At 38.3% G+C, this 18,225-nt stretch overlaps 1 protein-coding gene across 1 annotated transcript; it reads right to left on the minus strand.

Moving 5' to 3' along the window:
- Positions 1-3,491: 3,491 nt before the first annotated feature.
- On the minus strand, positions 3,492-17,942 carry LOC113074621 (calsyntenin-1-like). The gene is made up of 2 exons (XM_026247439.1): positions 17,641-17,942; positions 3,492-3,778 (listed from the first exon to the last, which is right to left on the minus strand). Exons 1-2 carry the CDS (start codon positions 17,720-17,722, stop codon positions 3,507-3,509), a joined length of 354 nt encoding a protein of 117 aa, XP_026103224.1. The 5' UTR covers positions 17,723-17,942; the 3' UTR covers positions 3,492-3,506.
- Between the last annotated feature and the right edge of the window lie 283 nt (positions 17,943-18,225).

The following is an 18,225-nucleotide window of genomic DNA, read 5'->3' on the forward strand; positions in this document are numbered from 1 at the left end:
TTTGACTCCACATTGGTAGAGCCTAGGGTTGGGCAAATATATATTGAATATTTATGATCACTTTGCTGCAATATAAAATTAAACAACACTGTGAATATATGAACAGCTTTTAATGAGGCGATTAGGATTCTTGAAGTGTGTGTCACAACGTCTTTATGAGAGCATAGGGACAGGTATGATTTAACAGTGCCTCTGACTAAAAAAAAAAAAAATGGCATTAAAGTTGGGATTCATTTCTATGGATCGGTTCCACCTGTCTGTTTCAGTAAATTGATTCAAAACTTCAAAAAAAAAAAAAAAAAAGTGCATTTGCATCATCACTAGCCTCTGTATCTCACAGACCCTAACATTTGTAGCAATCTGCATCAAGTTATTTCTGAATTTTCTGAGCCCTATTATGACTGTATACAACATAAAACAATATACTTTGATGAGTCCACATTAACCGAAACACCAAAAACAGCCTTGACCACTGGAGGAAATTGTCAAAGAGTCCCTGTTGAGGCACTAAAATTAGCCGCCATTATTTAAAAACAACAACAACAAAAACTTCTGCTCGGCTGACTGCTAAAGGGTCCGGTTTGACCCTATCGGTGGCCTCTGCTGGTGGACCTGTCCACCCTGTTTTTACTCTCACAATTAGAGATGGATTTTCCATTAGGATCTGCTGTTCAGAGCAAGTCATGCGGTGGAAGCTTTGTGCCTCATCAGTGCATTCTGGAGCTTTAATGACTGTATATCCCCACACTTCCCCTAAAACCCAGACTGGCGCTTCAGCCTGCGTGCCGAGTGCCAACTCCAATAACCCTCCATTTCCCATCAGGCAAAACACAATGAATATTGATTCGTTCCCTCAGACTGCCATATTGCACAGAGGAATCAATGAAGATGTAACAATAGCAGTGAAGAGAGAGAGAAAAAAAAAAAGACTAGCGAGCGACTTAATTGTTTATTTGATTTGCTGCTTCATTACTTGCCTAAGCATTTAAGTTCAGAGGCCTAAAAAGTTAAAGGACTCGCTCACAATGAGGAAATATTGAAATTGACAACAGGCTGGAAACTGATAGGAATGTAAGAGCCCTCTATAGAGTACATAATGTCTGCAGTGGGAAATTGATGCTTGGATCTGGTTTATAATAGACCAGCAGAACATCAATAATGATGCTGCATGTCTGCCCTAATGCGACGCTGTACCCTTTGAAAATAGAAACTTAGAAAATAGAAAAAGAAAATGGTTAATAAAACTTATAGTATTTAAATAATTCAAATGATTTTTTTTTTGCAACAACAATACAATAAGTAAATTTCTGCCATTAATGAAAACATCAGCAATTCTCAGGTTAGCTTTAGCAACATGGTCTGGTATAAATGAATGTAAATGGCACATAAGTTCTCTGATCAGAGTACAGTGAGTTAGTCAGCGTGGCAGTGGAGATGCTAAGAATGCGGCAGTCACCCACACAGCCATGTGATGCTTCAAAGTCAATTTAAGAAAGCTTGTTAATTAATCAGTGTGCCAAATGTCTGCACTCTCACTGCTGGCTCACACAAACAACGCTTACTGAAATGATTGCTTATGAACTATCGAGGAATTATATATTTATGAGGCGCTTGCGGCTTGAGGGGAAGATTATCAGTGAAAAATTACCTAAGTGCTTTGATATTTATTCAAATAACTCAAGGTAAACCACATTAGTGCTTGTGGACCCATCTTCCTCCCCAAATGTTTGCCACTCATTTGATAGCAGTGTCCCATATAAAGCGTGCCCCAGGAGAATAACAAGGACTGGAACTAAACCGTAAGAAAGGAGGGAGTGCGATGACAATGGACCACTGCATAAAGAGATTTAAAACAAGGTCAAAGTAAATCTCTAAGTGATTAAAAATGGCCAGAGCCAATGCTAGGGCTGCACATTCCCTCTCACAGGAAACAAGCAGAGTAAGAAGAAATTTCACTGATCTTGATATCAGAAGAGCTCTGACTGGCAAATGAAGGGGCAAATTAATAAAATGAAAAGTTTCTAGACTGCATATCTTCATCTGTACTAATGAAATATGCTTAAAAATGCCTCAATTGGATCTTCAAACGTATTATATCTAATATGTGGAAAAAGATAAGAGAAAAGCACACCACCAACATCCATCATAGCTCGCACCAGGATTTTGTAGGGATCAGTGGAACCCAGCGTTTTTAAGAAATTCAGTTTTGTGCTACATTTACTGCTTAATGTCTAGGGACACAAACAGATATAAACTCAAGAAACTTAAAGCAGTACATGGAGAAAAAACTGCCCCGTTAACCTAGAGCATTAGAAACTGTAAGAATATCTACAAAAACTAATTACCAACAAGAGCTGACTTCACCAATCACATCAGTACATTATAACAAGTTCAACAGCAAGCTGAAGATATTAGGTCTTTTATTCAAAATAAAGTTATGGTTTGTTATAGGGCTATGTTATGCTTTAATGCAGTTTACAAAGGATAATTGACAAAATGGAAGTAGGAAATCATACCATCAATACATTATCACACTAAAGAATCAAGTCCAGTCCAGACCAAGAGAAAAATCATTCAAACAAAATTCACAAAGTACTTTAATTATGTTTCCTAGGGAGTTACATATTCAAAATGATAAGTTACCTTTTGAAAACTTCTGTTGACTTTTCTATCAAAACATGAATAACATAATTTCATCATTTCATTGAATAACATCAACGCACCCTCATTTGACAGCTTTAATAACTGGAGACAAATTGGGTGCATATAGTCCACGGTCTATACTCACTGCAACACACTTCTTATGATAAAAATGGAAATTCTGTCATTAGTCCATTTCCAAAGTTGTATGATGATATCTGTGTAAATGGTGCAAGATTCTCCTGCTCGGTCGTTTCCGTGTATTGTAAGTGAAAGGGGAACTGAGGGTGTCAGAGTCCATTATGACAAAAAAATTAATAAATAAATAAAAAAAGTTAAAAGCATCAAATAACATTGATGCCAACAATGTCGGCTCACATGACAAACAAGAACCAATGGAGTTTCAAATGAATCATGTCAAAAAATCTACTTTCAATTTTAACAATTATGTTGTGGTTTTTTTTCAGTATTAATTTATTTTTTTTTAAAAATTCAGTATTTTTTTTTTTTTCAAAATTTATTTCAGTAAATTTCAGTATTTTTTTTATTTATTTGTCTGTTGTTTTTATTAGGCTTCTAAAATGAAGAAAGTTGCATTTGCAGCATGCTAAATAAAATAACTTTTTTTCAGTTAAAGTTTATTTCAAATAATGTTTTTTTTATGATTTTAGTTTTAGTTAACGATAACTCTGTCGCAAAAGGGAACATTTTCAAAAATAATGGCAAAAATTTTTCTGATTATCCCACAAAGCAATAGTTTGGCTTAAAAAGTCTTGGAATATAATGCTCAAACCATATGAACTGCTTTTATCACACTTTTTTGTTATTTGGGAGCTTGACAGCCCAGTTCCCATTCACTTTTTAATTTAACAGAAAAGCACACTTAGAAAAGAAAATGGACGAAATAATGACAGAACTTTCACTTTTAGGTGACCTATCTCTTCATGGTCTGGAAAGCATGAGGAAGCAAAATGGCTGACAGCCTCATATGAGACCAGAAGATGGAGGATCTTACCTGCATAGCGCAGCGGGGCATCTTTATCCAAGGCTATCAGCGGAGGGTCCAGGAGAACTTTGTCATCATTTTCCGTTACGATACCATGATACGTGTTCTCAATCCATGGCTTGTGCTTATTTACTGTTGGCAGAAAAAAAAACAACAACAGGAAAATAGAAATTAATTTTATTGCTGAATAAAACCAAGCCTAGACAACAACCAATTATTTTGGTTTCTGTGAGGATGCACTATGCTTCAGCACAACTGTACGCCAGATAAAAGCCAGAGCACAAAATCACACACTGACATAACGCAGAAGTAGTGCGTTAGCAGTTTGTGCGGGCTGAGAGCAGACAGAAGCTCAGCGACTCATTAGTGTTGACTGAAGGCTCTGAGCTCTGAAAGCAGAGAGGACAGATACAGTGTACTTTAGCTTCAGACTGCAGAATCACTGCAGTAACTGCACTGTCCGGACGCAGAGGTTGATGTGAAGGGCAGATTGCTCTCTTCAACGGCTAATCAGTGCCTCTACCCAAAATGTGAGCACATCAGCAGTTGCTGAGTGAAAGGGGACACTCCTGCAGAGCTGATCTCATTGTGTGCGGACCTAACAGTGACGCAGCGGCAGGAAGCAGGAGGCCGTAGGGAAACAAAATGAGCTCAGACTGATGTCGTCAACAGCAGGGTCCATCCACAAGACTGAATCAGCTGTTGACAAACAAGCTAAAAACATAGCTCTTCAGCAAGCACTTAGCTGATCCTTAACCATAATTATAAACACTAGTTTCTGTGCATATTGCTTATTTATCATGGTCTTTCCAGTCCCAAAGTACAGATTTATTACATTAAGTGATTGAGGAAAAAGATGAGAAACATTTTTTTCATAAAGGATCTAACAATATTAGCAGTACCAAAGTACAGTATTAGTGTAAATGTATACATTACATAATAAAAAGAGGGGGTCTAATGCTATTTCATGCATTCTGACTTATTTAGACTATTAAAGAGTTGGTTTCATAAACAAAACATGAGGGTATATGATATGGGTATATAATATGAGGGTATTTCTGTACCAAATATAAGCTTCGGAATTTTTTTCTTTTCAAGTGTGGCCCTGTATGATGTCATAAAGGGCGGAATTCCTTGTATGGGACTTCTCCAGGAAGAGCACGTGTACACATCAACCCGAGCGAGAGCAAGAGAACACCTTCAGCGTGCTTCATTCGTGTTACGGACGTCGTCGACAGAGCTGCACAGGACTTGCTCGAGAAGGATTTGTCATTATGTTTTTGTTATATGTTTTCATTATGTGAACCTTGTTCAGCTTCCCAAAGAGCCCAGCGTTAAGGGATCAGTGGATGCAGTTTGTTTCTCCAGTTGTGCAAGTGTGTCTGTTTGTTCCCGGCATTTCGGTGATGAATGTTTTATAAACAAATTAAATAAAGTTTAGGTCAACAATGTTTTAGTTCCTGTTTTATTTAAATCGATGCCACAGCTTTCAGACAATCGATATGCAAAAGTTAGATGTCCATCTGCCAAAACATTGAAAACAATTAAATCATTAAAAACATACATTTTCCACTAGATGTTTTAGTCTTCATCCCATCACGATGCCGACTCAACATTGTGACTGTCAGCCAACGTATATCAGGCAAACCCTACTGCTAAGTGAATAAATCTAACATCTGTAATCATACGAAAGTACACTTTGACTGAAAAATATCTTCACTCAAGCTAAACATAATAAACTAAATCTAAGATTCTTGTGCTTTACAATCCATCAACATCCACTTTGATACCAGCTCCCATCCCTTTTACTGTTCAGAATTGCTGTCTGAAAATATCTGCGCCGTGTGCAGCTGCTGGAGTGTATGCGCATGATTTATTGGCTTCAGCGTGGTTCCTGTGCACCGATGTCTTACGACTCGCCCCGCAGGCAGAAGCCTGATCAGTGACACTAATTGAAGGATATAACCTCCACAGCAATAACACCATAATGCTCACCTCCATTCATATTACACGCCAGATCCAATTTCACACCTTCTAAAAAAACTGCATGCTTGACAGAACTGCCGCTTCATTTTCATGTTTCTCTACCCTGTTAATTTTCAGCTGCAATACATTTGTGATTTAAAACGGTGCATGGTTCAGGAACCGACAATTGTACATGTCTATCAATGCTACACAAACACAGCATTAGAATCATGCTTTGTATCCATACAACAAGAGCTGAGAAGTCCAAGACTTGGTATTGTCTGTGAAATTTGTGATCTGGCTCATAAATCGTCTTAGTAAAGAGGGTTCATGTGACCTGCTGCTGCTGCTGGTTGTCTGTGGACAGATTGCCAGACCAGACTAGCCTGATAATCTGCTTTAAAATCCCAGGTTTATAAAACCTTAAGAGCCGAGGGAATTCACATGCTGAAAGGGCATGTTGGGGCATATAACGCTACTAATAATGAGAACAAGACCAGAACATAACATAGCCTAGATTGTATACCTCACTTAAATCTGATTTCTTAAAGATGAACACTTGAGGGGGAAATTAAAAGCTATTTTGAATCAAGGATAAGTATCAATTTAACTAATTAGAAATGGAAGAAATAGTTTGGTTGTTGCCCATGCAAAACTAAACACCAAGATGCTTAAAGTGTTGTAGAATGTTACTAGGGTGCTACCATGGAGATAAGGATGGTTACTAGGATACTAGGATGTTGAAGTCTCAACAGCTAATTTTACAAAATGATGTTCTTTTAAACATGATATTTATCAAAGAATACTGAAGAAAATGTATCACTGTTTCCCCCAAAAATTATAAGCTGTTTTCAACCTTTATAATAATAATGAGAAATATTTTGTGAGCACATAGAAACACACCTTATTTTATTGTGGTGCCTAGATATGGCTTGGGTTCCTAAGTAAATGAAAAGCTTATAAAAGCTACACTATTTGAAAACGCCTTAGAAAGTAAATCAAAGCCGGAACATGGGACATTTGTATTTGAGTGGTAAAACACTCGAGGTTAAGCTTGGTTTACATCGACAAAGATCAGCTTGTACTCACTAACCCTCCTGCAGAGAAAAATCTAAAAACACGTTTATCATCACATATTAACATGAAAATAAATACTAATCACTAAGAACCTGTTCACGAACAGGCAACATGGTGTGAATTATAAAGATGCTCAATGGACAACAATTTAATGAATGAGTCTTTATTTGCAAATGTTTTGGTACATCTCAATAAGGGTCCTTGAGACCTCTTGGAGAGCATTCAGCCATGGCAGTGATCCCAGCTTGAGAAAACCACTAAACACAGCAGCCAAACACCTGCTGAACACTGGCCACACTCCCACACACACTCATATAACATATGACACACATATCACTCCTTCTCTCACCAAAAACACATTTACCAATCAAATGGCAATCATTTTCTTCTTTAAACTTCCTTGAAGCCCTTAATGAACCATTTAAAACAGCTTATGTTTGAAAAGCCCACACTGATGTCTGGTGTGCATCATTATAAACTAAACGAGCGGGTATCAAGCGGAAGGGCTGCTTACCAGGCTGGCGGAGAATTAATCTGACTACTGAAAGAATTCTGATCTTGTTGATAGAATTTCTGAGCGCCCTGCAGCTTTGGCACAAGGCAAGCGTTTGGGACGGCAGGCAGCCAGTTGGCTGTTTTTACATGCATCTTGCATAGACACACTTTAGATCCTTGCACAACAGCAACACAATGCAACTGTTGCGGAACTTGCGACAAAAGTAACAGATAGAATTGTTTGATAAATAGGCTAAAATGAGGACAACACACCAAAAATATGATTTCATAATGACAGCAGTCGAATAGAGTGTCGCAACAAGTGGCTAAAGGTCACTAGAGATGGAAAAGCTCTCAGTTTTGTCATTCAATGTCTGAAGAGGTTGATGCAGCAGAGTGTTTTATACATGAAAGCTATGCAAATCAATGTTATGTAACTGGTGCATTAAAGCAATACTAACACTTGATAACAGTGGAGCAAATATGTTGTTTTCATTCAAAATTATTAATTGACAGCATACTTAAAGAACAAGAATATATATATTTGAGGTTTTATATTTGTATATTTGAATTACATTTGAAGGCTGAAGCAGTCTGGAACAGAATAGAAAGTAATAATATAATATAATAGTGGTTAAAATTCATTTTTTGATGTTAAAGTTAATCACACATTATTATTATCATTATTACTACGTATCAACTGTTTTATAATTCCACTGGGTGACAACAGAATCCTAGCACATAAATGACCTCCTTCACCAATCTATAGAACATAGTCATTAGAGCAAGAGCAACTACTTTTAGCCGAAATTAAATCTTCTAATGCTAGCAGGCACAAATTAGTGGCTAATGATGCAGCCGAGTGAGGAAACACTGTTGGCCTAAAACTGCCTCCATCCCAGCAGCACACGAGATTAGGAGATCTTAGACATATACTTAAGAACATCAGACTAACCAGGTCCTGTGTGTGTGTTTTTTTTTTTTTTTTTTTTTTTTTTTTGCATGTCTAAAGGGATAAATAAACCCTGTCTGTCATACTAAAGCAGAGGAATCTGGAACAAGCCAGCGGCTTTATATCCAAACACATTACACATTGGAGTTGGCAAGCAGAGAATTGCCTAGTCACAGTCTTTCACATGCTTTATCCAGCACAGCCATCCAGTCAGATTGCGTCACCATGACCAGATAGGAAGCTATAGGTACGTCATCTGATCGATGACAAATATTACAGCAGGGGCTCTTGTCAGACAGCAATCGCCGAGCACAGATGGGGGTCTGGGTCAGGGACTATTGTGCTATGCCTGGCAAGCAATCCTGTTAGACACCATGTTAACCCACTGACACCTAATCCCATAATGACATGCTCCTGTTTCATTCACTTACAAGGTCACAGACTCGTACAACTTTACAAAGTGCTGTGGTGTATCACATATGCTTAAGTCAAAAGTTTACTGTAAGACGGTTGTAAGTACACACCGATAAATTATGGTCAAAGTAGATTATTCTCATTTCTCACTTTTCTGGAACAAGAAAGGGAAGCCTGAATTATTGTTCACAAGAGACTTAAAAAAAAAAAATTAAAGATAGTGTACGTAAAAAAAAAAAAAACTTCAGGTAAATGTAATTAAGTATAGAAATTACATACAATCAATCAAATTACATACAACTTGCAAACACATTTATTCGAATAAATTGCTTTTATCAATTTTTTTCAAGAAAACTCTTCAAATGTACATAATTCAAAGACATTATTTTGACTGACGAAAGCATATAATAAACATTACAAACCGTGGTTTTAAACTTTTGCAAAAGTATTGTTTACAATGATATCACTGAACACATGCCTATTCTTCCTTTGCAGTTGCTAAAATTTAATTATACAGATTTTGTGGAAGATTTGAGAACATCACTAGTTGGGAGGTGGCACTCCAAAGGAAACCATCAAGACTTTTTCCTGCTGTTCTTCACTCGTACTCTACAGGGCTAACGACGGTCTTCAGTTATGGCAAACAGAAGCAATGAATTAGCTGCTAGGTCAGTAAACCGTGAGAAATACTTTCTATTGCAGTCGAGCATAAAGCAATTTAGCCACATACTTTCTTTAACCTTATTTTTACCATTATTTGACATGGGGGGTTGGGTACACGCTGGTGAATGGGCATCTTAAAATGGAGAGCGAGACTGAATTATATTTTTGGAGATCTGCATTAAACTGGCAGACCTCCAAAACAAAAGCAGAGTGTGAATGCGTGTTTGTTGCATTATGATCTGATTGATGAGGGGAGGCCAAAGGTTATGGTGTCAGCCATGCTTGTTCATCCATCTGCTGGAATCCCTCTAGATCTTTATAGACAGAACAGCCTGAACAACCGGGAAACAAAACCACATAAATAGCTAAAATAACATCCAAAATGACACTTTAGACAATTAGAAATATTTTTTCTTTATTTTAAAGATCTTCACAGGGCTTCCTCTAGGTCTGGGTGATATGTATATTTTGGCCGAATTGCTATATCAAGTATCTCTGTATTTAGTTTTTCTTTTTGGATTTTTTTTTTTTTTTAGAATCTGGATTTATATAAAAAAATAAAAAAAATAAAAAAATCACATCCTGCCCAATGTTGTCCAACAAAACAGTACACATTAAAAGCTATGAAAAAAAAAGCACATAGGCTATATACATATGTACAAAAAGGGTTAAAATGACATTACATTCTAACCTTACAATTTAAAAGCAAAAATAATGCTTCGAATGCACAAGTTAAATTCACTAAAGTAAATATGAAAATAAATAAAAACAAAAGCACAGACTAATTGTGTTTGCCTGTGTTGATTACCCCATCATAGTCACTTTACAGCAGTGTTATCCAAATCTTGTCCTGGAGGGCCAATGACCTGCAGAGTTTAGCTCCAACCTTGATCAAACTCACCTACCTGTGATTATCTAATGATCCTGAAGACACTGATTAAAAATACACTTACTTGTAGGTTTAAAATTCTACACATTAAATTTATTTTCCAACTACAAATATTTCAGCAAACTCTATATTTTAGTTAGAATTCTTGCGCTCCTATTTCATTACGCTCTGTCTGTTTGGAGCACACATGTGGCGGTGCTCATTCACTGAAGTCTGTGAAGTTCAGCGGTGACTCGTAACGCACTCATCCACCCCTAACTGCAGACTTTCTAACATTTACAGATGGAGAATATACCTGTGAAATGTAAGTTATGGACTGAGGAAAACAGCACATCTGAAACATTAAACAGCTCAAGCGGTGTCTCTGTCAGAAGCACATGTATGCGTCAGAGCATCTGACAGGGCAAGCAGCTTTAAACTATATGTGTTGAGTATATCTCAATTTTTTTTTATAAAGCCCTTAATATAAGCTTGTCTCATGTTTAGAACATATTGAATAATTTAATATTAAGGGATAATAGCTCCCTTTGTCTCCCACTTTATTTTTCAGATGTGCTCATATCAAACTACTGTATATCAATAAAACAGTAGTTTATTGTCTTGCACCATATTGTTTATAAAAAAATTTAAATCGATATATCGTCGATATACTGCCGGGCCCTAACTTCCTCCGGTGTCCTGTACACACACGGCATGTTTAAATGGTTTAACGAAGGGTGGCTATTTCCGGTCAGTATGGCCTAGAAACCTTTTCATGACAATGATCACACCCAGAGTGCCATCTAACACAGCCTTAGTCAATTATCACCACAGACACCTCCGTTCTTACCTCGAGAGCAAGCGAGCTGTGAGTTCTCACTGAGCACACAGCTGCTTCACAATTCAAGATCTATCAGTGGTAGTAAAAGATAACTACTGATCGACACCTCAGCAGACTTGAAAATGGATTGGATTTCACACTTGATGGATTTGCAGTTACTTCTGAAAAGCCCCTTTCACACTGCCATTCCGGCAAATACACAGGTTAAGTGTTTCTCCAATTGTTCCCGGGTCGCTAGATTTTGCACTTTCACACTGCCAGTGATGACCCGGTATATGTGCGTGCTTTCACACACAACCCTTGAAGATCCCGTAACAACACGTGACATCAGCGCGTGACGTATAATGTACGAGTCGAAAACGCTAGGCACGTTATACTTTCACTGAAGCAAGCAAACGATCTCTGCGTCAGCGCGGAAAGTGAGGAACTAACTGATCTCTGCTTCATTACAGTTTGCACATATGTTTTCATCGCGAACGTTGATCTTCCTTCAAAACAGCCGGTAAAAGAGTCGCGCGATAGCGCGCATCATCACTTCGATACGGAATTAGATCTGGCTTTTGTTCACACAGCGCTCGACCCGGGTCGAACCCCGCAATGTTACTAGGTCCCCGACCCGGTTTCAATTCGGTAATCAATCCTGGGACGTGGTTGCTTTCACACAGAAGGCGACCCGGCAATGTTCCGGGAATATTGCTGGTCCGACGTGCAGTGTGAAAGGGGCTTAACTGATCTCTGCTTCATTACAGTTTGCACCTATTTTTTCGTCAAGAAGGTTGAATCTGGCAATGTTACTAGGTCCCCGACCCGGGTTCAATGCGGGAATCAATCCCGGAATGTGGTTGCTTTCACACAGAAGGCGACCCAGCAATGTTCCGGCAATATGACGGGTTCCGACGTGCAGTGTGAAAGGGGCTAAAGAGACTTTAAAACAGTGTCCTTTTGAAGCATCATCCGAAATTGGTTGCCTTGGTTTGACATCTTTGCTGAGCAGACCCCATTCTCATGTGAATAATGACTAACAACTAATAATGCCGCGTTTCCACCGAATATACCCAGAACAATTGTACCAGGATCTTTTTATCCTCAGGAACTATTCTCCCCCCAGACCTGTTGCTTTTTACTTTTCCACCGCAGTCTAAAGTACCGGGTAGATTATGCGAATAGTCTGGTGACATAGGTCTGCACGCGTTTCTCAATGCAAAGTACGCAAAATTCAGACTTGCGTCCTCGGTAGTTCAGACTTTGCACATTCGACTTGGGAGTGTGATGTCCGCAATGACGCAAATCACCAGCAGGGACTTTCTGAGGGGCATTTTTTTTTAGCCAGAACTTTATTTATATCCTCGTTCCTGTGGTGGAAACACACCGAGTACCAGCCCAAAGACCCTAGTTCCTGGGTAAAGTCCAGCGGTGGAAACGCGGCTTAAGGGTTGCAGCATGAATACACATCTCATGAAGGCAGAATCCTAAAACTCAAATACAGAGTTATAGACTAAAAAAAAAAAAACTAGACAATTACCTAAACCTAAAATTATACATTCATTATAGCTGACAAATTAGACAAATTATTATTTTATAACATAAATGGTATAAATCAAACAAATGAAACCATTTTTTAAATAATATTATAATAAAATAATATTAAATATATTTGTATATGATTTTTTTTTTACAAATTTCCTCACAACCAAAAGACAATGTAATAACCAGTAATAATAATAACAACCAGATATATACATAATTTAGCTCAGCTATCATAATGATTCACCCAACAAACATTCAAAAGCATCGTGTGAATTTCTGAAGGGAGAATGAAGCACCTAATAACTTAGTTAATTGTTACCTGGACTTAAACAAATTTTAAGTTGGTCTAAAGTTGACAACCACACTTAAATGTTTGCATACAAATAAAAAAAATGGCACTACCTGTTAAAACAGGCCTCATCAGTCAGGAAATTGATTGTTCATAGAGGTATAAGTCTCATAAGGGAAATCTCTGGGCTCTACTGCCCAATATATCTCCCAGTAGGAAGGGTTCATAGCCAAACCAAAATAAGGGATCAGTGTGTACTCAAGGAAGTATCTGTTTGTCCAGCGGAGCAGTCGCAACAGCACGACAAGGCCCAGGCGTTTTTGGGGAGGACGGGGGCAGGGCGTGTGAATGGTGCTCAATCACAGCTCAGTATGGAGCACACAAAGGCCCAGTGAGAGTGAAAGTGAGCCATCGCTATAGAACACAGAGCTGCTTTTCATGTCTCTAGAGGCCTCTATCCACAGGTAACACCTACTCTCTGGTTACCTGTTCCCATGGAGCTGTGGGGCTGACACGATAAAGCAGAGGGTTCACATTTATCAGACTAAACAAAGAGCACAAACCATGACAGACACTGAATGGATGGGCTCTCTTCAGAGCACTCAGCATGTGGACTGGGTTGACCTGAAATGTAAGCAGGTAATGATGTTATGGGTAGGGTTACTGTCCAAATAGGCTTCAATAGGGTCTACATTAAGTTATCATTTTTAGGGCACTGAAGAATGGGCTCTATTCTTTTGTTCCGTTACTTCCTGAGTGATCAAGAAAGATTTATCTTTAAACCTGGAAAGAAAACAAAAAACAAAAACACGATCAACCTGAACAACGATACCACCCCAACCCCATCCCAAAAAAACGTTCTCATCAGATTTACATTAAACTCATAGATGACCTATTTTGAGTTTTCACCAAAAGGTGAGGACGTTGCATCTATGTTGAATAGTATCCATATGCAGCTGTGGATGCAATCATTGGTGAGCATGAGAGACTTACCGACCCCGGACCTATGAATGGTAGAGTATGTAATGTATACTTAGCACTTTATATTAACATCCACTCTAAGAAACAAATTTGAGGACAAATGATTTTGATAGTACAGACTTTCAATCCGGTTTACAGACCGATAAATTCAAAGAACTGGTTATTCAAACAGCTAACCTTCTAATTTATTTTGTAATACGCCGTTTAGCACATCCTTACCCAGTACTTACCATAGCACAGAAAAGAAAGATCTATTACAATAAACAAACACATACACGCAATGTGGCCTGTATACTTCAAATGCACAATGTTGTTTTAGAAAGATCAGCAATAGCAGTCAAGCAGCTACCATACGAGTCAAAGAAACAGACCTAATATTCAGTACATAATGACCTATTCTTGACAGATCACTGACTCAATTCAGCTCGCAAAGCGGTCAATGAAATTACCACTGACTGCCCAGCCGCCACGATGACTAAGGGCTGATTGTCTGAACAAATTTCTGTTACACTGGCTGCCCTAAAAGTGAAAATGCAGCAATTTCAAAAAAACAGATGAGCAATGCATTGTTATCTGTTGTGCTTATAAAGTCCTTGGAATTCAAGATACATAATTGCGTCTAACAGTGGGCGCATTGTGACGTGCTTATTGCGGCACGCGGCTCTGAGCTCTCTGCCAAGAGACCCTTTGTTTCCCAGAGTACGAATTCCATGAATAAACAGCACAACATATTACACATATTAAACCACTGCAATACACAGGGCAACAGATTTGGCAGAAAAACTAAAACAATGTTTCCATTAGAAAACATAATAAATTCATAAATGAATGCGCCAAATGCTTTCAAAACACTTCAAATAAACACTAAAAGCTTAAAAGTAATTACGTTCGAGCAGCGTGCATCAACAACATTCCCTGTGCATTCCCTGCTCCACCGTGAGGAACAATGAGTCCAATACCTCCTCCTGAGAGAAAGTCTGCTCAGCTTATTTTATCCATCCTCTATGCTGTGTATATTCCCTTCCCACTGTTCTCAGAATTAATGGGCCCTACACTGAAGCAAAAAGCTCCTAATGGACATCTAGCTATCTGCAAAACCAACACATCAAAAGTGTTTTAGTTCCTATGGGAAGATTATCCATCAAGCCATCTGTAAGTTAACACATTCTTCTGCTACAGGATTCACTTTGCTGAAACAGGCAAAACATTTGACCGGGGGCCATGAGAGTCGAACAAAGCAGCTGTTTATACAAAACCTTCTCCAATCTGAAATGTTGTGAACTAAGCTACGAAATGAATATTCATCTCATTTTTCCATGAGAAATTGTGCACGTCTAACCAGACAAATGTATCAAAGTTTGTACCAAACGAACAACCATCTGTCACTAGAAGCCAAATTATAGAAATAAATCACTGTTATAAGCTGCAGGGGAAAGTTAGCTTCTCTGATATACGTTGGTAACGGCTTCTCTGATATAATCTGATAACTAACTAACTGCTTTGTGAGCACAGCTTGAATTAAAGCATTAAATTAACCTCTCAGCATTCTCCAGAAACAGAAAATATGGCAGCCTTTCGAAGAAGCTTTATAATTAAACCGTAAAAATATCCACTAAACAAATGCAATATTACTTTAGAGATCCCTATACATCTCGTGATCATTTGAGGAGTGTAATTCAGTGTGAAGGTGGGATTTTCACTCGACTGATTACAGCAGGGAAGGGAGCAGGTGTGTTTAAACAAAGCTAGTCAAACTCATGAGAGACCCTGTCAAATGCATCAAGGATAATAAAGTTATCCAAGGCTAATAAACACTGAGTGAGATGTGGTAATAATTTGTGAATTCACAGACTCTGTAAAAGAGAGAAAATGGAGGACTTTGCTCATCTGTGAATTTTAGACAAATCACAAGTGCTACTCTAAACAGTGACACATTTTTTGGCTGTCAAGCGATCTCAATTTTCCAGGGATGAAAAATTAGCGATATCCACAGATCCAAAGAGTACTTTAGTATTGGAAATCACAATCCTAACAAGTCATAAATTGTTAGAGACTGCACAAATGATTGAAATTTTGTCTTCAGTCTGGTGTGTTGTATACATTAGCAGTAATGTATACAACACACCAGACTGAAGACATTTTTGGTAAAGCAAGTAAACCTATACGAATGGTTCTGTTGGAGGTGGTGTGCAACCCAAAAAATGGATTGGAGGTCTGTTCTGATAGAGTTGTGGATGAATATGCTTATTCGTTTTAAAAAAGAGAGAAGAAAATATCTCATGTGACTTGTTGTTGACATCAATTCCTCTGCATCCAATCAAACTCAATAGTATTTAAATGCAGAGTAACTAGTCCCTGGAATGGATAATACAAATTCGATATTTGACCCAGTGTCTGGTAAACCAGACTTTTGTTGTTGTTTATGAATTTGCATAACTTTTCTATTTAGTTAATGTTATTTTAATAATTGTTCCAATTGCTCTGCCTATGAAGGTCAAGGTAATAATAATGCATTCAATGTTTGATTTCAAGGACATTAACTGATGTTGGTGCATTCCTTAATGTGAAAACCACAGATCAAACTATACAAAAAGCTTCAGAAGTCAAGATGGTCACATACAAAGTTATAAAATTAAGTCTCAACCATGAATTATGAATTATTCCCAGCTGCCTCACAATCACATGGCAACAACATAATGACTGACGATTATTAGCACTCCTAATAACGAAGGATATCCAAGATTTGATCTGTATGTGGGTCAAATACAAATAAGGATTTGATGTCCAAAAAAATCCTGCTCTTAAACGTGACGAGACCTTAGAAATCATGTTTCATTTTTTGTTCCATTTTCTACAAAGCCATTCACCTAATGTCTCCAAAAGTGCTGTGACCATCTAGTAGCCTTCAAAATATTTTACTTGCACCTTAAACACATTTTGAATTTCTGACCTCTCAAAAAAATAATAATTCAAAATACCTTTTAAGTTTCATTTTTTTTGTATATTATAGGCTATAGAATACTTATTACTACACAACAAAAATACGTCATTGACCCATGTAAACAAACAAACAATGGAATTGTTTCTTAACTGCTACATTTCTTTAATAACATCCACATACTAAGGTCTAACATCAAAAGTAATTCGCACTTGTACATTTGAGAATAATGAACAAGGTAAGTGCACGGCAGGATATTTCTAAAGGCAGCGTTTCACAAGCAAATGTTTGGCACACTAGCCGTGTGTGATGTCTGCGCGTGCACCTGCAGCGATCTCCTTCAGTTATATTTAGCTGCGCGTGAGCCATTTCAAAGATGAATTTTTAAATTCATAGTATTCCACAGAGGATCTGCAATGCGGACGACACGCATAATTTTATCGCTATTTATAACAAATTCAAACAACTTCGTTATCGTATAAAACGTCCCACGCTGCCTTTGAGAATGGAATAGAAATCCAGTTTGATTTCCAAGCACTGGACGCTACTGATGTATGTTACAAATAACTGCAGGCTGAAGTCTTGGCCGCGGGGTGTGGACACAGAAGACTCGTGTGTAGAAGGATTTGACACTCAAAAATAGCTGTCAAGTGAAGCGGAACCGTAAAGGAGAGTGGAAATGTCACAGCTGACAGGCCACGGCAATTATTTCATGACATTTTTTCAGTACTACGAGACGGGGAGTTAAGAGCAGAGGTTGGTTTTTTAATAAACTGCGATGTGCGGCGCGCACGAGACTGCTGGACGCAACATCCACACACTGAGATTAAGCGATTATTTCAGAACATCGTCTACAAACTGCACCGAGGATACTTACGGGAACATTAATAATATATATTTTACTATCTTGGCATACCATAAAATATAAACATTTACATATAAAATATATTTTCATTATAAACAAAACCAGGACTTGAATCTTACCTTTGGCTGCCTCCACCGCGCATAATAGTCCTAAAAGCAGAGCTACCGCAGAAGCGGAAGGTTTCACCCCGCGGATCCGCATCCCGTCTTCGTAATAAAAACAGCAAAGGATTTAAGCACTCTTATTCTGTCTCCTCTCGCCCGGTAAAATCTGATTTAGCAAAGTGTTGCAAAAAATATCCAGAAGATGTATATCTCGGATTAGTGCGGTAGGTTTAAGATGGCTGCCGCCACCGCCGTTCAGCTCTCTTCTCTCTCAATCACCGTTCAGTCTCTCTCTCTCTCTCTCTCTCTCTCTCTCCCCGAGCCGCGGATGATCCAACGGGAGCGGCGACGGGCTGACGTCATGACTGCTATAGTGGGAGTGCGGGCCGCCCGCTTTGTCCTTTACATAGTCGACCTCAAAAAGAGGGTGTGGATCGAAAAGATGCGGTGTGTAAAACAGCGCGATCTCCGTGATTATTAGAGTTAGTTTGTATGAGGGTGTCAGCTTTGGTATTTCCTAACCACCTTTTGACATTTTAATATTATCATAGTGAAGTCGAACAAACTATTACCACAAAACAGCACAAAATTAATCAAATC

Source organism: Carassius auratus, unplaced genomic scaffold, assembly GCF_003368295.1.
Source record: "Carassius auratus strain Wakin unplaced genomic scaffold, ASM336829v1 scaf_tig00015229, whole genome shotgun sequence".
NCBI lineage: Eukaryota > Metazoa > Chordata > Actinopteri > Cypriniformes > Cyprinidae > Carassius > Carassius auratus.